The sequence below is a fragment of the Aotus nancymaae genome, unplaced genomic scaffold (genome assembly GCF_030222135.1).
Source record: "Aotus nancymaae isolate 86718 unplaced genomic scaffold, 86718_ANA_hifiasm-v0.15.2.pri h1tg000072l, whole genome shotgun sequence".
NCBI lineage: Eukaryota > Metazoa > Chordata > Mammalia > Primates > Aotidae > Aotus > Aotus nancymaae.
Genome location: NW_026988487.1, coordinates 17,293,005 through 17,315,641, shown reverse-complemented (window position 1 = coordinate 17,315,641; position 22,637 = coordinate 17,293,005). Strand labels below are relative to the sequence as shown.

At 48.7% G+C, this 22,637-nt stretch overlaps 1 protein-coding gene across 7 annotated transcripts in view; it reads right to left on the bottom strand.

The window, feature by feature from the left end:
* The window catches only part of RHBDL3 (rhomboid like 3), a 63,526-nt gene that overhangs the window by 9,448 nt on the left and 31,441 nt on the right, over positions 1–22,637 (bottom strand). For all 7 annotated transcript variants that reach the window (XM_064367683.1, XM_064367685.1, XM_064367684.1 and 4 more), the window contains 3 exons: positions 20,809–20,921; positions 13,020–13,120; positions 2,831–2,891 (listed from right to left, as the gene is read on the bottom strand). In XM_064367683.1, coding sequence (XP_064223753.1) covers positions 2,831–2,891; positions 13,020–13,120; positions 20,809–20,921 — 275 coding nt within the window. The remainder of the gene's footprint in view (positions 1–2,830; positions 2,892–13,019; positions 13,121–20,808; positions 20,922–22,637) is intronic.

Here is a 22,637-nt window from a genome sequence, read left to right as displayed (position 1 = left end):
AAAGCCCAGGTGCTCACTGCCCAGCTTGGCTAACACGTGGGGCATTTGAAATGGCACAGGCTGGCTCTGAATTGTGGCTTTATCACTTCTTAGCTGGGTGACCATGGGCAAGGAACCTAATTCTCAGAGCCTTGAGTTTCTATGTATAAATTAAGCTAATAATAATACCCGTTTTAGGTGGGTCTGGAGGACTGGATGAAAATGTGTTCACTCCCTCTTCTACCCTCATTGCTGCTTTTTTTTTTTTTTTTTTTGAGACAGAGTCTCACTCTGTCACCCAGGCTGGAGTGCAGTGGCACAATGTTGGCTCACTGCAACCTCCACCTCCCAGGTTTAAGCAATTCTCCTGCCCCAGCTTCCCGAGTAGCTGGGAACACAGGTGTGCGCAACCACACCTAGCTAAATTTTTGTACTTTTTGTAGAAATGGGGTTTCACCATATTGGCCAGGAGGTCTTGAACTCCTGATCTCATGATCTGCCCGCCTCGGCCTCCCAAAGTGCTGGGATTACAGGCATGAGCCACCATGCCAGGTCTTTTTTTTTTTTTAAGGCAGGGTCTCGCTCTGTCACTCAGGCTGAAGTGCAGTCGCATGATCATAGCTCACTGCTGCCTCAAGCTCCTGGGCTAGGCCTATAGGCACAAGCCACCATGCCTGGCTGGTTTTTAATTTCTTTCCTTTTTTTTTTTTTTTTTTTTCGTAGAGACAGGGTCTTGCTATGTTGCCAAGACTGGTCTTGAACTCCTGGGCTCAAGAGATCATCTCACCTCAGCCTCCCAAAGTGCTGGGATTACAGGCGTGAGCCACAGTGCATGGCTCCTACCTTTATTGCTTCTGCTCAGACTCATCTCTTTTGATCTCAGAAAGAGCCCTTTGGCCTCTGGTCTTATCCCTCTTGTTCCCACAATCTATTTTCCACACTGCAGCCTGACTGGTTTTTCTAAAATTCTGGTTATCCATCAATAACTCTCTTGTTGAAAGCCCTCCATGGCCACCCAGGGCATGCAGGGTGAAGTGCTTTTTCTTTTCTTAGCATTTAAAGCTCTTAATAATCAGACTCCTACTATTTCACTAACTTCATCTCTGATCAAAATCATACACAGTCCCAAAACCAATTCCTTGGTTTCACGAACCCTTCACTCATCTATGTGTTAGTTCAGGCTGCAGCTTTGCCTGAAATGTCCTCTTGCACCGTGTTTATTTGGTGAACACCTGTCTGCCTAACACTCAGAATGACCTCTGCAGGTAGAACTCAGCTCTCCCAACTAGGGCCCTGAAGACATCCTGTTCCTAGAGGTTCTTGGACTAGTTACAGTTTGTGAACCTGCTAAAACTGCAGATTTTGATATGCGTGTGTGTGCACATGAGTACACATATATTTATTTTTCTGATGATGGGGTCTTGGACTTTCAACAAGGGATCTCAAAGGATCAGTTCCATGACCAAAAAGGTTAGGATGTTATTTGTCTTGATCTGAATACTCGTCCTTAAGCACTTTTCTGTTTGCATATTATATGTCAATAAAAAGAGGAAAAAATAGGTTGGACCCAGGCACGGTGGCTCGCGCCTGTAATCTCAGCACTTTGGGAGGCCGAAGCGGGCAGATCACCTGAGGTCAGGAGTTTGAGACCAGCCTGGCCAACATGGTGAAACCCCATCTCTACAAAAAATACAAAAAGGTAGATGGGCACGGTGGCATGCACCTGTAATCCCAGCTGCTTGGGGGGTTGAGACACGAGAATCACTTGAACCCGGGAGGCGGAGGTTGTGGTGAGACGAAATCGTGCCACTGCACTCCAGCCAGGGCAACAGAGTGAGACTCTGTCTCAAAAAAATAGGCTGGGCATGGTGACTCCCATCTGTAATCTCAGCAACTTGAGAGGCCAAGGCAGGAGGATTGCTTGAGTCCAGGAGTGCAACACCAGCCTGGGCAACATGGCAAGACCCCTATCTCTGCAAAAAATTTTAAATAGCCAGGCATGGTGCCACACATGTATAGTCCTGGCTACTTGGGAGTCTGAGGAGGGAGGATCACTTGAGCCTAGGCAGGAGTTTAATGCTGCAGTCAGCTATTATTGTGCCACTGCATTACAGCCTGGATGATAGAGGGAGACACCCTGTTTCAAAAAAATATATATATTTATATATTTTTCTTTTTTGTTTTTTCTAAGATGGAGTTTCACCATGATGGCCAGGCTGATCTTGAACTCCTGACCTCAGGTGATCCACTCACCTCAGCCTCCCAAAGTGCTAGGATTACAGGCGTGAGCCACCGCGCCCAGCCATATATATATAAATTTTTTAAAAATAGATAAATAAGGCCAGGCAAGGTGGCTCATGCCTGTAATCCCAGCACTTTGGGAGGCTGAGGTGGGCAGATCACGAAGTCAAGAGATCGAGACCACCCTGGCCAACATGGTGAAACTCCGTCTCTACTAAAAAAATATAAAAAATTAGCTAGGCATGGTGGTGAGCACCTGTAGTCCCAGCTGCTCGGGAGGCTGAGGCAGGAGAACTGCTTGAACCCAGGAGGCAGAGGTTGCAGTGAGCCAAGATCGCACCACTGTACTCCAGCCTTGCGATAGAGCAAGACTCCGTCTCAAAAAAAAAAAAAAAGATAAATAAATAAAAGATGAATGTTATGAAGCAGCACAGCAGGACAGACAGCTCTCACAACAGCCTTATTATTATTATTATTATTTGCATATTATTGACATGTCCCACTTTTTTTTTCTTGACCACAAGCCCATGAAGGGCAGGGACTGTGCCATCTTTGAACCCCACAGCCTAGCGCCAGGCTTTCATCTCCTAGCTGCCCCATCAGTACTTACTACAGATCAGGGCCACAGCCATCCGCAGCAGCTTGAACTGACACTTCATGCCTGACCAGTTCTAGGGAAAAAGGAGAGAGTTCAGTCAGTTCCAGATTAGACCACTCCTCTGCCAGTGTGTCCTGCTTAAGAAAATCTGACATTAAAATAATGGTGTCTATGAGGTCCTGAATGAGAGGGTTGTGGCTTAGTAGCAGAACACACCACATGGCTGAGATTTTAGGCACCAGCAAGTTTACTCCAGTCATAAAAGCTCCCGAGCTGGACTAACAGAGGAAAGGACTCCAGATCTAGGAAGAGGAGAGGCCGTCTAATCCAAATGGACAAAGAACATCTGAGAGCTGCATTCATTGCTGGGCTCCATGGTTGCAAAGGAAGCAGGACAGCCAACCAAGCAAAGTCAAAGCAGAACCACCAGGATGATAAAAGAGCCCCAAATCCCACAAATGAGGAATGAATGGGGAAGCCAGGATCTTTTAGCTCAAAGAAGAAAAGACTCAGGGGTCAAGTTCATTGTTGTTAAATATCAAATGAGTCAACACAAGGAAAGGGCACATTCGATTCAGGGTAACCTGCAAGCAGAAGACACAATGCATGAAAACTTCAGAGAGAGACTTTTTAGCTCAGAGTAAGTTTCCATTTCTAATAAGCAGAGCTCTCCAGAGATAGAATCTTGCAGGGGTTGTGAGTTTCCCACCATCGGGGATTTCACATCACTGGAGAGGATGCTCCAGAGAACTGGGTGCTACAGAGGGAGTGGGCCAGGTGGCCTTCAAACAACTCCCTCTCTCCCCTAAGAATCTCAGAGAACTCAGAACCTCCAAAGCAGATAAACAGTACAATTATTCACCTTACAAAAGGACTTTTCACTTTACAAAAGACTTCGCCACAGGGTTCCTTTGAGAGGCACTCCTGCAGTGCATTCAAAGCACTATTCCGTTTATACAAAGGTGTCCATGCACAGAAATGAGCCCAGAATCTTCCTGGAACACATCAGCCCCAGGGAAGGAGGGCACAGCCAGGGGACTTTGGTTCCCTCCCACCCACCCAATCTGCCTTTGCTGCCTGGCCCAGGCCCAGCTCAGGGGGCACGTCTGGCACTTCTTTGAGGTTGCAGGAACGTCTGTGAAACTTTACAGAGGCCCTGAACGCTGGCACAGACAATAACATCTATGAAAGCTTCAGTCAGGCAAGCAGGACACAGAGCAGATGACAAAGAGGGGGAAATTCTCACAGCCTTCAGTTCTTGCCCACCTCCCCGCTTTTCCCCATCCTTCCTCACTGACCAGCAACCCCTTCATCACAGAAAGTGAGGTGTGGGCCACCCGCAGCCCTGCTTTAGGTGGAAAGTCCATCTTCTCTTGCTGACATGTTCTGTGCTAGGAAGCAGATAATAGGATGTTTTTGTCATCTGCTGGTGTCTGCCCACAGAGGAGCCTTGCCAGGAGACAAGGAACAAAACAGGAGTCGGTGCCCTCCCCTGGACCTAGTGACCCAGTCCGAGCTGGCTCAGTTAGCTGATGGTGGGCACCACAGCCCCTCTCCAAGTTGAAACCCTAGGATGGGCAGAAACTTGGGAATCACCCAATGGGACATCTCTTCCCAAAGGCGGACACCCGCTGCCAAAGAGCCAACAAGATGGCCCTCCAGCCCCCAAGACAGGGTACTTCCTGCCTCCTGAGGAGCCCTGGGAAGGGCTCTCACCCCTGAACAGTTCTTCCTGCTGTTGTTTGCCAGGTTTTCCTTCCCTATAACGTCCCCTCCATGGGTTTCAATTCTCCCTTAAAAGTGATACACGGCTGGGCATGGTGGCTCACACCTATAACCCCACCACTTTGGGAGGCCGACGTGGGTGGATCACTTGAGCCAGACTCAGTCTCAAAAAAAAAAAAAAAAGTGATACCTATGTTCACAGCAGCATTATTCATCATAGGCAAGAGGTGGAAGCCACCCCAGTGTCCATGGATGGATGGATGGATGGCTAAATGAAATATACATATATATGTCTGTATATTTGGTTTCTTGTCCACCTCCTCTCTTCCTCCAACTCTTCCTCACTGACCAGCAACCCCTTCTTCACAGAAGGTGAGGTGAGCCACCGCCTTCCCTTTGCAGGTGGAAAGCCTAATTTCACTTGCTGATATATTCCAAGCTAAGAAGCAGATGGCAGGATAATGTCACCTGCTGATACATACATACAATGGAATACAATTCAGCCTTAAAAAGGGAGGGAATTCTGACCCATGTTACAACATGAATAAACCTGGAGGACCTTATGCTAAGTGAAATAAGGCAATCACAAAAAGCTAAATATTGTGTGATCCCACTTACATGAGGTACCTAGAGTAATTAAACTCATGGAGACAGAAAGTAGAATCGTGGTTGCTAGGGGCTGGAGGGAGGAGGGGGTGGGGAGTCATTATTTAGTGGGTACAGAGTTTCAGTTTTGCAAGATGAAAAGAGTTCTGGAGACAGATGGCTATGGTTGTACAACAATATGAATGTATGAATGTGCTTAATGCCATTGAACTGTACATTTAAAATGTAACTGTATACTTTAAGATGCTACATTTTATGTTATGTACATTTATCACAATTAAAAGCAAAGTACAGAAGACTTTTTTTTCTTTTTAAGAGACAGGGCTTCAGAATGCAACATGCAATCATAGCTCACTGCAGCCTCAAACTCCTGGGCTCAAGTTATCCTCCTGCCCCAGCTTCCCAAGGAGCTAGGATTATGGGCATGTGCTACCACATCTGGCTAAATTTTTTATTTTTTAGATATGGAACTTCACTATGTTGCCCAGGCTGGTCTCGAACTCCTGGCTTCAAGTGGTCCTCCAGCCTTGGCCTCCCAAAGTGCTGGAATTACAAGCCAGGTGCTCGTGCCTGTAATCCCAGCACTTTGAGAGGCCAAGGTAGGAGGATTGCTTGAGCCTGGGAGCTCGAGACCAGCCTGGGCAACATGGTGAAACCCTGCATCTATAAAAAGGCCGGCACAGTCGTGTGCACCTGTAGTCTCAGCTACTTGAGAGGCTGAGGTAGGATGATTGCTTGAGCCCAGGAGGTAGAGGTTGCAGTGAGCTGAGATTGCATCAGTGCACTCCAGCCTGGGCAACAGAGTGAGACCCTTTCTCAAAAACAGTAATAGGCCGGGAGTGGTGGCTCTGGCCTATAATCCCAGCACTTTTGGAGGCCGAGGCGGGTGGATCACGAGGTCAACATTGAGACAATCCCGGCCAACATAGTGAAACCATGTCTCTACTAAAACTACAAAAATTGGCTGGGCGTGGGGGTGCACATCTATAGTCCTGGCTACTCGGGAGGCTGAGGCAATAAAATAGCTTGAACTCAGGAGGCGAAGGTTGCAGTGAGCCAAGATCACACCACTGCCTTCCAGCCTGGGCGACAGAGTGAGACTCCACCTCAAAAAAACAAAAACAAAACACAAAGTGCTGGGATTACAGGCATGAGCCATTGTGTTCGGCCCCCTCTGAGTAAATATCCTATTTTTATTTTTATTTTTTGAGACAGGGTCTCACTCTATTGCCCACCCTGAAGTGAAGTGGCATGATCACAGCTCACTGCAGCCTTCACCTTCTGGGTGGTCCTCCCAACTAGCTGGGACTATAGGCGCACTCTAACACACCTAGCTAATTTAAAATTTTTTTGTAGAGATGGGGTCTCCCTATGTTGCCCAGCCTGGTCCAGAACTCCTGGACTCAAGCAATTCACCTGCCTCGGCCTCCCAAAGTGCTGGGATCGTAGGCATGAATGACTGAGGTTGGCCTGAGTGAATACCTTATCTGAGGACAGTGTCTCTTTCACTGTGTCCTGAGTGGTAATACCAGGCAAAGTAAGTTAGAATGTGTGGATGGCTCTCTCCTTTAGCTGAGGTCTCTTGCCTCCATGTCCCTCCTGGGCCTTATCTAGGATAAATATTAAACGCACCATCTTTAATCGTGGCCTGGTCGGCCATCCGTGGGGTGGCTCAGAATTCCTTTTTCTCTATTGTTCTCATTTGTGAATTTGAGATAACACCACCACCTTCTCTCAGTTACCCACCTCACCAGGTGGCTGTGAGAATAAAATGAATTAATACATGTAAAGCACTAAGACCACTGCCTGGCACACAGTAGGCATCATCTAGGTGTGTGACAGTATCTTGACCTGAGACAAAGATGCTGAGTTTGCCCTGCAGAGGGGCTTGAAAAAGTCTGAATCTGGGCCGGGCACGGTGGCTCATGCCTATAATGCCAGCACTTTGGGAGGCCGGGGCAGGTGGATCACTTGAGGTCAGGAGTTTGAGACCAGCCTGACTAACATGGTGAAACCCTGCCTCTACTAAAAAAATCCAAAATTAGCCAGGCGTGATCGTGCACACCTATAATCCCAGCTACTTGGGAGGCTGAGGCAGGAGAATGACTTGAACCCGGGAGGTGGAGCTTGCAGTGAGCCAAGATCGCACCATTGCACTCCAGTCTGAGCAACAAGAGTGAAACTCTGTCTCGAAAAGAAAAAAAAAAGAAAGAAAAGAAAAATTCTGAATCCAAATGACTCCAGTTCTGCCACAGCACCTCCCAGGCCCGTTTCATGGGTTTACAACATCTGCCTTGGTCTGAAAGCCCTGGAGCTTGCCAGGCTGATCCTGTCCATCCCTTTGCCCATACTTTAGGGAAGAAGAAACTGAGGATTAAGGTGGGCTGGTTCAAGGTCACAGTGAGTGAATGGCAAGCTGACTGGGCTCCCGGTCCAGGGCTCTGTCCACCCACACTTCTGAGGTCACATTCCATGTGCCTGTGCCGTCTGTCCCAGCTGCCCACAAACGGAGTGAAGGAACACCAGTAAATATGACCTGCCTCCCTCCCAGCAGCCGAGGGGTTAAACTAGAGAGTCCCCTTCCAACCAGCTGCCTTACTTTCCCAATCCAGTATTCCCGCCAGTAAAATTAGTGCACCGAAACAACAGCAGAGAAGAAAAAAATCTCAAGCAGCCAGCACTGCTGCTGTAAATGTTGAAAAGCCCGCAGATCCTTGGGGAATACAAACCTTCTGCAGGCCCTTTAATTTCATTCTCTCCCAGAGCCTCTAAGAGTGAGATAGTAACTCACCCACAGCGAACAAGCTGGTAACCAGTCCCTCAGCGTCTTGCTCACCCAACCGGGTAAGAGTGCAGAGGCTGAAAGCCAGGCAGGGAGCTTCCACTCCAATACAGCTTTCTGCATCTATCCCTGGTTCAAACGGTTTCTTGTGAAATGACTTCAAGAAAACCCAACACAGGGAATGTGAAAGCATGACACAGATAAATTAGGGAGTGATTCTTTGTCCTACAAAAGGATTTTTCCTTAACAAAGTAAACCTTGTAACAAAAATCTTTAGTGTCTTTTAGACAACCGTCTTTCCTTGTGCTTTGACAATATGGTTCAGTTTGTGAAAATTCAGATCTCAAACATTTTGGGAAAACATCGATCATACAGAGCAAAGTGTAAGTAAATATCTTGTAGATTAAAAAATGGAACTCTGGCCAGCAGGAGGCAATTAATAAATTATTCAATTAGGTGTACCTGTATATCTCTAGTGTTTAAAATAAAAAGTTGGCCAGCCGTGGAGCTCACGCCTATAATCCCAGCACTTTGGGAGGCCGAGGTGGGCAGATCTAGAGGTCAGGAGATCGAGACCATCCTGGCCAACGTGGTGAAACTCATCTCTACTAAAAATACAAACATTAGCTGGGTGTGGAGACATGCACCTGCAGTCCCAGCTACTCGGGAGGCTGAGGCACGAGAATCACTTGAACCCGGGAGGTGGGTTTTGCAGTGAGCCGAGATTGTGCCACTGCACTCCAGCCCAGCAACAGAGCGAGACTCCATCTTAAAATAAGAAGTCTTGGCAGGGTGAAGTGGCTCACGCCTGTAATCCCAGCACTTTGGGAGGCTGAGACGGGTGGATCACTTGAATTCAGGAGTTTGAGACCAGCCTGGGCAACATGGTGAAACCCCACCTCTACAAAAAAAATAATAATAATACAAAAAATTAGCCAGGCATGGTGGCATAAGCCCATGGTCCCAGCTACTCAGGGGGCTGAGGCAGGAGGATCGCTTGAGCCCAGGAGGTTGTGGTTGCAGTGAGTCAAGATAGTGCCACTGCACTCTAGCCTGGGTGACAGAGCAAAACCCTGTCTCAAAAAAAAAAAAATTATTAATTATAGGGCTTTTTGCATTCCAGATCTTTTGTTGAAATATTTTGTCCATTTTCTCATCTCCCAAACAACTCCTCTATGAAGATAGGATTACAGATGAGACAACTGAGTCTCCGATAAGCTGAGTGATAGACTCATAGCTATTAAGATGCTGACAATGGTACTCAAGTGCGGATTTTCTGTTAAGTCCATGCTTTTTCTGCATTTTGTTCTGATGAGGTAGTTTACTGTGTATAACACACACTCCAAATCTTCATTTTGAAGCTGAAAACAATAGTGTATCTATAAGGTGGAACCATATGAAATTGCCAATATTCTAATGCTGATGGCCCATGGAAAGGGCAGTTTCATACGGTTGACCCAACGCATCTCTGTTTTTTTCTGAGACGGAGTCTTGCTCTGTTGCCCAGGCTGGAGTGCAGTGGCATGATCTAGGCTCATTGCAACCTCCACCTCCCAGGTTTAGGCAATCTTCTGCCTCAGCCTCTGGAGTAGCTGGAATTACAGATGCGTGCCATCACGCCTGGCTAATTTTTCTTTTTTTCTTTTTTTTTTTTTTTTTTAGTAGAGATGGGGTTTCACCATCTTGGCCAGGCTGGTCTTCAATTCCTGACTTCGTGATCCACCCGCCTTGGCCTCCCAAAGTGCTGGGATTACCGGCGTGAGTCACTGCACCCAGCCTAGAAACCAACCTTTTAAATGAGACAATGAGTTTTCTTTCACCATCAATAGACAGCACATAACTTTCTTTTTCTTTCTTTTGAGACAGGGTTTCACTCTGTTGCCCTGGGTGGGATGCAGTGACGCAATCTTAGCTCACTCACTCACTGCCTTTCTGGCTCAGGTGATCCTCTCACCTCAGCCTCCAGAGTAGCTGGAACCACAGGTGCATGACACCACACACCAGGATAATTTTTTGTGTATTTGGTAGAGATGGGTAGAGATGTTGCCCAGGCTGGTCTTGAACTCCTAGGCTCAAGGCATCTGCCTGTGTGGGCCTCCCAAAGTGCTGGGATTACAGGTGTGAGCCACTGCGCCCGGCCTACACAACTTTCTAGAGAAGGGCTCCCCACGTGTCATACTCTGGAGACTGCACAGCTCCCATTTGGCCAGAAAAAGCCGTTTGCTTCTGGAAGGCACTGGTCTCAGATGGGGCTGCTCATCTCCACAGCTGCAGGCCATGAGCTACTCGCCAGAGAGAAGCGTCAACTGGAACAAAACTGCTCTCACACCTCTGTCAACCCCCATGCCCTACCCCATGGTCCTTGGGTGGTCTGCCTTCACCGTGGGAACTTCTGGGCCATCAGGGCTGTTCCCCATGAGGTGGGGAAGAAGGTGGGAACAGGGCGTTGTTATGAACTCCAGCCTGTTTCTTCCTCCCCATGTTCTCTTTCAGTTGAGCTTGTTCATCACCCCTACACACATACAAGTCTTGGGCGGAATGGGAGGGAGGAGGTTAGCATTTCCTTCCCCTACTGAAAGGAATTGGGGCAGGGGGAGGGGGGAGTGGAGGAGGCAGATTTCAGAGGAAAAGCTGTGTCTGGGGAAAGATGTGGCACTGATACAGAATGACCCATTTAAAAGGGCCATGGGAGGCAGCCCATGCACTAGGGTTTTCAACAAACTGAGCTGTGTGCGTGAGCAAACACACCTACACACACACACTGAGACGCTCACTGCTCCACGTTTCCCAGCACCCGCAGCCTCTCTCAGAGCACTCACCTGAAGGTGTCAAAATTCGGGCCAGTAGCAAGTGTAGGCAGGCACTCAGTGTCTGTCTGTCTCTCCTCCTCTTTTCCTTTCCTTCCCCCCGCCTCTTGTGATCTCTCTTTGCTCACTCAATGTACAAAGGGCATTTTGGTGAGAACAAAAGGGACGAGGTTGGGAGCAGGGTGGGTGACAGTGAGATTGATAAGGAAGAAAAACATGGGAGAATTCAGGAACTCCAAGCCCTGCGCACTGCAATCACTGAGCATTCAAACATCTGCCATGTGGGCGAAGACACTGATGGGGGAGTGGGTGAGAACAGGAGGACCCCAAAGAGAAGCTATGCCTTTTTCTGGACATTGTTCATTTCCATCTTCATTCACTAAAATCGAGCAGGCACCATCTACCACGCACCCAGCTGTATGCCAGGTACTGGGGAAACAGACAAGTAAGACCTGAAGGCTCGCTGGCCAGAGAAGGATCGGGCAGGGTTAGCCACTGACTCCTCCATCACCTTCAGACTTCAGACTGCCTCCAAAAAAAAGGACTTTGACATCCTCCAAGACCATAAGATGCATCCCAATTTCTGGCCTTCAAGGCTTTGTCTAGTCTGAGCCCATCCTGGCCTCTTTGGTCAGGAGAACGGAATTAAGTTTATATGGGTGGTTATTTGCACTTTATCTCATTTACTGCATGTCATTCCATTTCTTTTCTTCTTTTTTTTTTTTTTTTTTTTTTTTGAGACAGAGTCTCTTTCTGTCACCCAGGCCAGAGTGCGGTGGTGTAATCTCGGCTCACTGCAACCTCTGCCTCCCAGGTTCAAGCGATTCTCCTGCCTCAGTCTCCCAAGTAGCTGGGACTACAGGCATATGCTGCCATGCCTGGCTAATTTTTGTATTTTTAGTAGAGACGGGCTTTCACCATGTTGGCCAGGCTGGTCTCAAATTCCTGATCCTGTGATCCACCCACCTCGGCCTCCCAAAGTGCTGGGATCACAGGCGTGAGCCACTGTGCCCCGACTTCTTTTTTTTTTAATTGAGACAGGGCCTCACTCTGTTGCCCAGGCTGGTGTGCAGTGGTTCAATCTCCGCTTACTGTAACTTCTGCTTCTCTGGCTCAAGTGATTCTCCAGCCACAGCCTCTGGAGTAGCTGGGACTATAGGCACATGCCACTTTGCCATGCTAATTTTTTTTTTTTTTTGAGAGAGAGTCTCGCTGTCACCCAGGCTAGAGTGCAGTGGTGTGATCTCAGCTCACCACAGCCTCTACCTCCACGGTTCAAGCGATTCTCCTGCCTCAGCCTCCCTAGTAGCTGGGATTACAGGCACCTACCAGCATGCTCGGCTAATATTTGTATTTTTAGTAGAGACACGGTTTCACAGTGTTGGCCAGTCTGGTCTTGAACCCCTGAACTCATGATCTCCTTGCCTTAGCCTACCAAAGTGCTGTGATTATAAGCATGAGCCACCGAGCCTGGCCAATTTTTGTATTTTTAATAGAGATGTTGCCTAGGCTGGTCTTCAACTCCTGAGCTCAAGGCGATCTGTCTACCTAAGGCTCTCAAGGTGCTGGGATTATAGGCCTGGGCCACCATGACCAGCTCCCATTCCATTTCACAGATGATGAAAGTGAGGTGCAAAGCAGTTAAGCAATTTGCCCAGGTTGTAGCAGGGATTTAGACCTAGGCTGACTGGCTCCATAGCCCATGCTCTTCGCCATCACACTGTATTGCCTTTCAGGAAAATGCAGAGGGTGAGAAATGGAGTGGGTCCTGCTCCGATGACAGGCTGGGATGGGGAACAACTCTTGAATGGTTGTCAGGAGATACGGGTTCAAGACTTCACTTTGCCACAAACTTGACTGTGACTTTGGATAAGTCACTTCAACTCTCACAGCCTCCTTTCCTATTTGAGAATTTTGATGAGATAACCTCTAAGCTCTTTTACTTTTAACAATCTATGATAAATAAGCAATTCCAATGGCTATGAATGCTAGCAGTCAAATGTTAACTCTTTAACATCAGTGAATGGGAAAAAGGCAGAAGAGGGAGATGGGCATGGTCCCAGGCCAAGCCACAACTGGAAAAAATAAGAATTGCATCTGGAAGGCACCCATTTGAAATGGGCCTGCAGGGGGTGAGGAGTGCTCGAGAACTCTGCTCCAGGTTAGGTCTACCTGGCGTTTGTTGGGCCTGGGCTGAGTCAGCTCCAGTGGATTAATACTCAGTCCCAGTGATGGCAGAGAACAGGGCCAGAAAGACACGCTGAGAACGGGAGGTGCTCACCATGACGATGTTGGCCAGATGAGCAGAGACGAGAGCATACACCCCTCCAGAAGAGCCCACGACTGGGGCGGTCATGTCAGCCACAGACACTGCCAAGGACCCTAGTACAGAAAGACAGCGAGAATTTTCAGGAATGCGGTACTCGGCTTGCCCACCACAGCCCCAGGCCTTGGATTCTGCTGGCTCGGAGCTAAGACTCCAGAGCAAGAGGCTCCATCTCTTCCTCCTGTGAGTCCATGTTGCCTGAGAGCTTCCTACGCATTTCTGTTTGTTGTTGATTTTTTTTTCTTTTTTTTTTTTGAGACGGGGTCTAACTGTCACCCAGGCTGGAATGCAGTGGCATGATCGGCTGACTACAGCCTTCACCTCCGGGCTCAAGTGATCCTCCTGCCTCAGCTTCCCAAGTACCTGGAACTACAGGCGTGCACCACCATGCCCAGCTAATTTTTGTATTTTTCTTTGTGGAGACAGAGTCTCCCTATGTTGCCTAAGCTGGTCTCAAATTCCTGGACTCAAGCAATCCTCTTGTCTCAGCCTCCCAAAGTTCTGGTATTATAGGTGTGAGCCACAGCGCCCTGCCTCCTAGGCATTTCTTAGAGGATTAATTTCTGGCTGAAAGAACCATTTGATTCTTTGACTCAAAGAGGGAAGTATCTTGCCCAAAGTAAAACTCAGACTCCTACTTGGATTATCTGCCTCTCAGACAAGGGGCTACGTCAGGGTTCTGGAACCATAACAAAAACAGTAGCAGTAGTTATCGCAGAAACAGCTGCCACTTAGGTGGCATGGATACCAGGCAAATATTTTACAGACTTTCTTCCCTTCAGCCCTCAAGACAGCCCTCTGAGGCAGGCAGCAGTAGCCTCATTGCAGAGAGGAGGAGACTGAGCCCAGAGTCTCCTGGTAGGAAGTGCTGGAACCAGGATTTGCTTCTGGGTCTGCCTGATGCAAAACCTGTGTTCTTGACCAAAACTGTGCTCTTGGCCTCTCTAGCAGCCATGCCCCAACCTGGCCCAGAGGTTGTTCACCTCCACCCTCTACCATTGCTCCCTCTGATCAACAGCATCTAGAAAACTGCTTAGGGTTACTTCCACCCTTCCTCCAGACTGGCTAAATCGCAAAAGGCCAATGGCATCTCTTGAGTGGGGCTCCTTTGGAGGAAACATGTCCTTGAAGAGTCACAGGGAAGAGAAGAGATGATGTCATACCCTTTGGGGGAAAGGAAGGGTATGCGAGGCTTGGTCTGGTGGATGACAAACTTTTGCCCTGCGAGGGAAGCTGGGCAAAGAGAAGATGGGAAATTTATTGTTCTGGTCTCATTTAAGTGTGATCAATGCTTTGGCTTCCAGGGAAGGACATGGGAGACTAAAAATAACTAGGAGGTAGAGCCCAGGGCTCAGAGGATGAGAGGTGGCTGGCCTGGGTGAGTGTGCAGAAATTACCACTGGAAAATGCCCGAGGGCTCAAGAGCCAATTAGCTGCTGGAGAGAGGAGGGACAGGCAGAAAGCCAAATTCTGCAGACTCTATGGGGTGCAAGATCCACGACTTAGGAGAAGGCTGGGCCCAGCCCCACAACCAGAGCACCAAGCACCAGGCAGCAGAGAGGCCCTGATAAACTCCTCCACCTCCCCTGCTCCCACCTCTATCAAGGCCTCCCCACTCACTGGGATCCTTCAAGAAAGAGATTCCCCACAACCAATTCTTGGTCTCAAGGGGGATATAATCTCTCAGGGGAAAAAAAAAAAAAAAAAACCTGTCATGAACTGAGGACTCCCAAGTCCTCCTCCCCTCCCAGGACAACTATAAATCTTTCATGCCTTCCCTCTGGCTTTAATTAGGTATTGATCTATTGTCAGATAACTTTCTTTTGCTTTTGCTTTTTTTACTGCCTAGCCACAGGGTCAGCCATATATAACAGGAAAGAAAAATCCCAGGGTGGCAAACAAACAGGCAGCAGGATCTGCATGACAAAGGTTTCCCACGCTCTCCTGGCGGGGCAGTCTGCGGAGGCTGCATTGCGGGGCTGCGAGGAGGGCTGGCTGCCCAAGCTGTTCCTCATTAATTACCCTTTGGACAGAGGAAGCCCTGGCCTCCCTAGGCTGGCCTCTCATCTCAGAGCAGATCTGTACAAACCGGCCCAGAGTCTACTCCCTCACCCTTGCCCCAGCACAGTCCACCAAGGCAGAGCGGCCTTAGGGCAGCCCCTGGGCAGGGAAGGGCCCCTGCCAGAGTCAAGCCAGCACACACTGACCTTTCCCTCACCCTATCCACAGCTCAGAGTCCTGACCCTAGGGGGAGGGGTCAGCTTGGGATTGTGGCAGGAGTATGGAAAGGGCCTGGCCGGCTAGCTGTGTGACCTTGGGCACAGTCCCTGAATTCTTTGGGCTTCAGTTTTCTTTCATGTCTGTAAAATGAGCTCTAAGGCTTTCCAACTTTTGAGCAGCAAAACTCTTTTCTTTTTTTTTTTTTTTCGAGATGGAGTCTCACTCTGTCGCCAGGCTGAAGTGCAATGGCGTGATCTCGGCTCACCGCAACCTCCGCCTCCCATGTTCAAGCAATTCTCCTGCCTCATCCTCTTGAGTAGCTGAGATTACAAGCATGTGCCACTACACCCAGCTAATTTTTGTATTTTTAGTAGAGACAGGGTTTCACCATATTAGTCAGGCTGGTCTCGAACTCCTGACCTCAGGTGATCTGCCCACCTCGGCCTCCCAAAGTGCTGGCATTACAGGCGTGAGCCACCGTGCCCGGCCCAAAACTTTCTTTTCAAAGGAAACTTTTCCAGGACGCCCTAACCCATGGAGCAGAACACAAGCAGCAGCTCTGACTAAGCAGGGATGGTGCCTGGGGAATGGTTTGCCACCGCTGGAGGGGATCTCCCTGGTTCCTTCCAGATCATAAATTCAGTGACCTGAGTCTTGGCTTGAGACCCAGGGTCTGAGGCTTGGATCTCGGTTCTGGAACCTTGAAGGTAACAGCCTGAACCCATCTGTCCTCCATTGGTGATATAAAGACTTTCAGGCCACGTGTGGTGGCTCACCCCTGTAATCCCAGCACTTTGGGAGGCTGAGGGAGGTGAATCACCTGAGGTCAGGAGTTTGAGACCAACCTGGCCAACATGGTGAAACCCCATCTCTACTAAAAAAATACAAAAATTAGTTGGATATGGTGGTGCACGCATGTAGCCCCAGCTACTGGAAAGGATGAAGCACGAGAATCCCTTGAACCTGGGAGGTGGAGGTTGCAGTAAGCCAAGATCATGCCACTGCACTCTAACCTGGGTGACAGAGTGAGACTTTGTCTCAAAAAAACCCTAAAACCCAAAAAAGAGCAAAGACTTTCTTCAAGTGATTGCAGGTGATCCCTGGACTAGAGCAACTGAGAGAGACCATAGACAAACTTGGGGCTGTGTACACACAAGCACGGTAACAAAGGCCCTCCCTGGGCAGGAAGTGTGGGCCAGGGGGAATCCTCTCACAAGCTCTTAACTATCCTAACAGGTACAGGCAGATAAAGCCAGTATGAATTCCACAGAGGTCACTGGGGGCAAAGGACCAGGAGAGAATGGCAAACTGGAGTGACACATCATACCTCTGCACAGAGGCAAATCATGGGACTTAGTTCTCATCAGGATAATGAATTCTGTATCCACCACCACAAAATTTCAAGTCCATGCCAGCACACAGATAAATTGGCAACTTTGCCATAATGCACGGCTATGATAATTTTAGCCCAGAATTTTTTTTTTTTTTTTGAGACAGTCTTGCTCTATCACCCAGGCTACAGTACAGTGATGTGATCTCAGCTCACTGCAACTTCCACCTCCCAGGTTCAAGCGATTCTCCTGCCTCAGCCTCCTGAGCAGCTGGAACTACCGGCGTGCGCCACCACACCCTGCTAATTTTTGTATTTTTGGTAGATATAAGGTTTCACCATATTGGCCAGGCTGGTCTTGAGCTCCTGACCTTGTGATTGCCCGCCTCAGCCTCCCAAAGTGCTGAGATTAAAGGCGTGAGCTACTGCGCCTGGCCATTTTTTTTTTTTAGTAGAGATGAGGTTTCACCACGTTGGCCAGGCTGGTCTCAAACTCCTGACCTCAGGTGATCCACCCACCTCAGCCTCCCAAAGTGCTGGGATTATAGGCATGAGCCACCGTGCCCGGCTATAGCCCAGAAAATTTTAAAGCAGGTGTTCTTCAATATCTCCTTTGGCCTTAAAAAGAAATCCAAATAAAAATTGGCAGAACATTTATCTTTAAGCAATGTGACTTTATTTACATATTCCTTCCTTTATTCTTTATTTATTTATTTTAATTCATTATCCAGTAATGGCTATAAGCAACTTTCTCTATTTTTTTTGATCTGGGGTTTCGCTCTTGTTGCCCAGGCTGGACTGCAATAATGCAATCTCAGCTCACTGCAACGTCACCTCCTGGGTTCAAGCAATTCTCCTGGCTCAGCTTCCCGAGTAGCTGGGATTACAAGCATCCACCACCACGTCTGGCTAATTTTTGTATTTTTAGTAGAGACAGGGTTTCACCATGTTGGCCAGGCTGGTCTCAAACTCCTGACCTCACATGATCTGCCCACCTTGGCCTCCCAAAGTGCTGGGATTATAGGTGTGAGCCACCGCGCCCGGCCGCTTTCCTTTTTTCTATAAATATTTATTGCCTAACATGTGCTAAGCCCTGAGCTAGGCTCTGGGGGATACATACATGGTTAATAATCTATATAATCTTTATTTAATTTTTTTTGAGACAGAGTCTCTCTCTGACACCAGGCCGGAGTGCAGTGGCACAGTCTCTGCTCACTGCAACCTCCACCTCCCAGTTCAAGTGATTCTTCCATCTCAGCCTCCTGAGTAGCTGGGACCACAGGCACATGCCACCACACCTGGCTAATTTTTTGTATTTATTTTTTGTAGAGACAGGATTTCACCATGTTGGCCAGGATGGTCTTGATCTCTTGACCTCGTGATCTGTCCACCTCGGCCTACCAAAGTGCTGGGATTACAGGCGTGAGCCACTTTGCCCAGCCCAAGATACTGGTTTTTAAAATACCTACATTGTGTGCCATACAATTGCTAGCCATAAGTGATTTGCACATTGGCCTCAAGCATTGGTTAGAAGCCCAGGGCTTGGGAAGGGCTCCACCCCAGTCCTAGTACTTCTCAGGTGAGCAAATCTGCAAGTCATTTCACCTCTCTGAGCTGCCTGTAAAATGGGGATGACAGTACCCACCACATAGGACAGTTGTGATGAGTATAGCATCCACAAACATCCACAAACCCTTTATCATATGCCTGGAGCATGTATATGCTCCATAAAAGTTAGCTATCCTGGTTACAAAGTTTGGGTTTGGAATGCTTTCATTGGGCAGGAATTAGAGAGTAAGGCTGCCAGACATCTATTAAGGTCTCCTTTGGCTTTTTGTTTTTTTTTTTTTTGAGACAGGGTCTTGCTTTGTCACCCAGGCTGGAGTGCAGTGGTGTTATCACAGCTCACTGCAGCCTTGAATTTCTGGGCTCAAGCGATCCTCCTGCATCAGCCTCCCAAGTAGCTGGGACTACAGGCCCATGCCAACATGCCTGGCTAATTTAAAAAAAATTTTTTTGTAGCGACAGAGTCTCCCTATGTTGCCCAGGCTGATCTCGAACTCCTGGGCTCAAGCAATCCTCCTGCCTTGACCTCCCAAAGTGTTAGAATTACAGGTATGAGCCACTGCACCTGGTCTGCCTTAGTTTCTGACAGTAAATTATCGGCAAAAAGGACAAGGCCCACCTTTTGGTTCTCATCACACTATTGTAGTGGCTGAGAGTACAGCCTTGGGGGTCAAACAGCCTGGGTGTGCGCACAGCTCTACCACTTTCTAGCTGTGTCTTCTTGGGCGAGTCACTTAGCCCTCTAAGCCTTGGTTTCCGTATTTGTGCTGGGGGACAGCAACAGTGCCCACCTTGTGGCGGTGCTGTGTGGATAAAATATGGCCTGCATATGGCAGGCACTGATAACTGCCACCGGTCCAGTCCAGGGCGGGCTGGCTGTAAACCGGCACTTCTCTCAGAGGAGAGCTTGGGAGGGGAGGAAAGGGCAAACAGCAGAGGTAGATCAATCAACTCAGTCATGGAGATCAATGACATATGTGGTGACCAGAGTGCCCTCTGGTCTTAATCAATGACTCAGAGAGAACAGTGCATGCCATGTGCTCAATGACACAGCTCTACATGCTCACATTCAGCAGATGAGCTCTGCTTCTGTCTGAATCTTCCCACTCTGCACTGGTGTCACTGGGGAGTTGACACCTACACTGTCTCCCCACTGTATGTCACCTGGTTTGGGTGAGGTCCGAGTCCTTTTGAATCTCATTTTTGTCTTCTAGGTTATTGGCACTCCCATCTAATTGAATACTAACTGCAAATGTTATGAGTGTCTTCCCTGCTCCTCATCATTTAACATCTGGGTCTCTGGGTATTGAGGTATGGAAAATGGGGCTATAAATCCCCAGATGTCAGGATTAGGGGGTGTGTGGGTGGCTGAACAAGTCTGGCACTTAGAGATGCTCATTAGCCCTTTGTTCAAGGACATGGTGAGCATTGGATTCTGGGAGGGGCTTGCATGGGCGCTGTCCAAGGTGGCCAATGTTTTTAACCTCAGCGCATACAGGAGGGAAGGAGATGGTGCTGGGTGAGTCTACCAGGCCAAGGGTTCATGAACTAGCAGACCAGCCTCATGTGGGTGGGGTGCGAGCCTTCCTCTTTGATTTCTGAAACCACTTCAGTTACTCCCAGCGTCCCCGCCTGCCTGTTGTTTACAAGGCTGACGCTGCCCAGCTCTCCTGATGACAACTTTAATGCCACTCAGAAAGGATTAAGATCTTACTTAAACATACACACAAAGCTCCCTTGGGCACAGCTGTCAAGTTGAAGAGATGAGGCGGCAAACCTTGTTAAAAAAAAAAAAAAAAACTGCTGGCAATAAAGTTGGAGACATCACGAGGGAGATCCTCATGTTCAGAGGCCTGGCTGGCAGACTCTTCCTGCAGAAATCCAGGCTCTCCCCAGCTCACTTCACCCGCCTCACCTCCCACTAGGGAGAGGGCAGAAGGTGGAAAGCTCACTCTGGCCACTATCCATGAGGGATGATCACCTGCCACATCCACATGTATGCCGAGTCAGCTAGAGGCCCAGATGCCTTCAGATGGAGTGAGGGCTCACTGTCTCTTAGGCCAGACTCCCAGTCAGCAGTGGGTCAGGCAAGGGGACTGGGGTTGGTCTGGGTAGCAGCCAGCTCTCCTTTTGGGGATAGGTGCTATGTGGCCAGGGCAGTGCCTGGCTCCACTCACCCCTTTGGTTCCCCTGTGGGGATCTCACTGTGTCCTTCCAGTTTTTGGAGCACTGTTGTTCATTTGTTGCCTCACTCACTCCACCCTCCCAGCAACCCTACAGGCAGATCTCATTAGTTCCCTCTTAAAGCTTAACATGGCCAAAAGAGATTAGGAAATTTCCCCAAGCTCACAGAGCTACTGCATGGTGGTGTGAGACTGACAGTCGGTTGGCCAGCCTGTCCCAAATCCAGTGCTCTCCTCCTCCGTCCTGCTACACACCTCCCTCTCTGGGTAACAGTCCCCTCTTCAGCCTCCTGGGGAGGTGGGTGTGCCTGGAGGACAGCCCGGTAAGTCAGGAGCCTTGGAGATGAGGATCTTCTGTGTGTCCTGGAAGCCTGGGGCTTGCCCTGCCCCACAGGGTCTCCCAGCCCACCCTGGGGTAGTGTGCCTCTGTGGACACGGGGCCTACCTGCCACAACGCCAGCCACATAGACAAGCCCAATTCGGGTGGCTCCATGCACCATCTCCAGGGGCACCCCCACGAGCAGCTGCAGCACCACATTGAGTCCCAGGTGTTCTATCCTGTGACAGAAAGACCACACTCATTCATCTATCCATTTATTCATTCATTCAACAAACACCTGCATCCCCCAAGATGCCAGGGATCCAGCAGTGAGCAAGACCATCTCTGCCTCTGAGGAGCTCATGGTCTGGGGGAAGGAATGACAATTTAGACAGACCATCTTGGAAAGAGCATTCCTTCCAGCTGGGACAGAAACACATGTGCAGGGCCTGGGCGGTGACTGGCAGCATTTCACTTGGCACTGTGAGAGACTAATCATAGTCAAGATCCAGCAACTAGGCTAGGCACAGTGGCCCATGCCTGTAAGTCCAACACTTTGAGAGGTGGGAGGATCGCTTGAACCCAGGAGTTCAAGATCAGCCTGGGCAACACAGTGAGACCCCCTCTCTTAAAAAAAAAAAAAAAAAAAAAAGATCCAGCAACTCCATCAGTTAACACATGAAAAACTAAGGCTCACAGATAGCCAGTGACCAGCCACAGTTAGTGGCTATGCTGGGACCACAGCCCAGGTCTCTAATCCGACTGATCTGCTCCATTCACTGGGCCATGTGGTCATTCTAGCTCTGTTTGTTTTTTTGTCTTTTTGTTTTTGAGACGGAGTCTTCCTCTGTCAATCAGGCTGAAATGCAGTGGGGAGTGATATCGGCTCACTGCAACCTCCACCTCCCGGGTTCAAGCAATTCTCCTGTCTCAGCCTCCCAAGTAGTTGGGATTACAGGCATGGGCCACCACACTGAGCTAATTTTTGTATATTTAGTAGAGATGGGGTTTCACCATGTTGGCCAGGCTGGTCTTGAACTCCTGACCTCAAGTGATACACCTGCCTCAGATTACAGGATTACAGTTGGGATTACAGGTGTGAGCCATTGCACCCGGCCATATTCTGGCTCTATTTGTAAGAGCTATGGATGTTTAAAGAAAAATATGTTCTTGGCTGGGCGTGGTGGCTCACGCCTGTAATCCAAGCACTTTGGAGGCCAAGGCAGGCAGATCACCTGAAGTTGGGAGTTCAAGACCAGCCTGACCAACATGATGAAATCCCAACTTAAAAAAACAAAAAAAAAAAAAGAAAAATATGTTCTTAAAACAAGTGCAGGAATTAAAGATACATCTTGTAACTTAATAATTCAATGTTTTCCCTTTAAGTCTCATAAGGGAGGTTTCTCTTTCTTGCTGTAAGAAGAGACCTTGGCTGGGCATGGTGGTTCACGCCTGTAATCCCAGCACTTTGGGAGGCCGAGGTGGGCAGATCACAAGGTCAGGAGTTCAACACCAGCCTGGCCTTGAACTACTAAAATTACAAAATACAAAAATTAGCCGGGCATCTACTAAAAATACAAAAATTGCTGGGCACGGTGGCTCACGCCTGTAATCCCAGCACTTTGGGAGGCTGAGGCGGATGGATCACGAGGTCAAGAGATCGAGACCATCCTGGTCAACATGGTGAAACCCCGTCTCTACTAAAAATACAAAAAATTAGCTGGGCATGGTGGTGTGTGCCTGTAATCCCAGCTACTCAGGAGGCTGAGGCAGGAGAATTGCCTGAACCCAGGAGGCGGAGGTTGCGGTGAGCCGAGATCGTGCCATTGCACTCCAGCCTGGGTAACAAGAGCGAAACTCTGTCTCAAAAAAAAAAAAAAATTAGCCGGGCATTGTGGTGTGCGCCTGTAGTCCCAGCCACTTGGGAGGTTGATGCAGGAGAAACGCTTGAACCT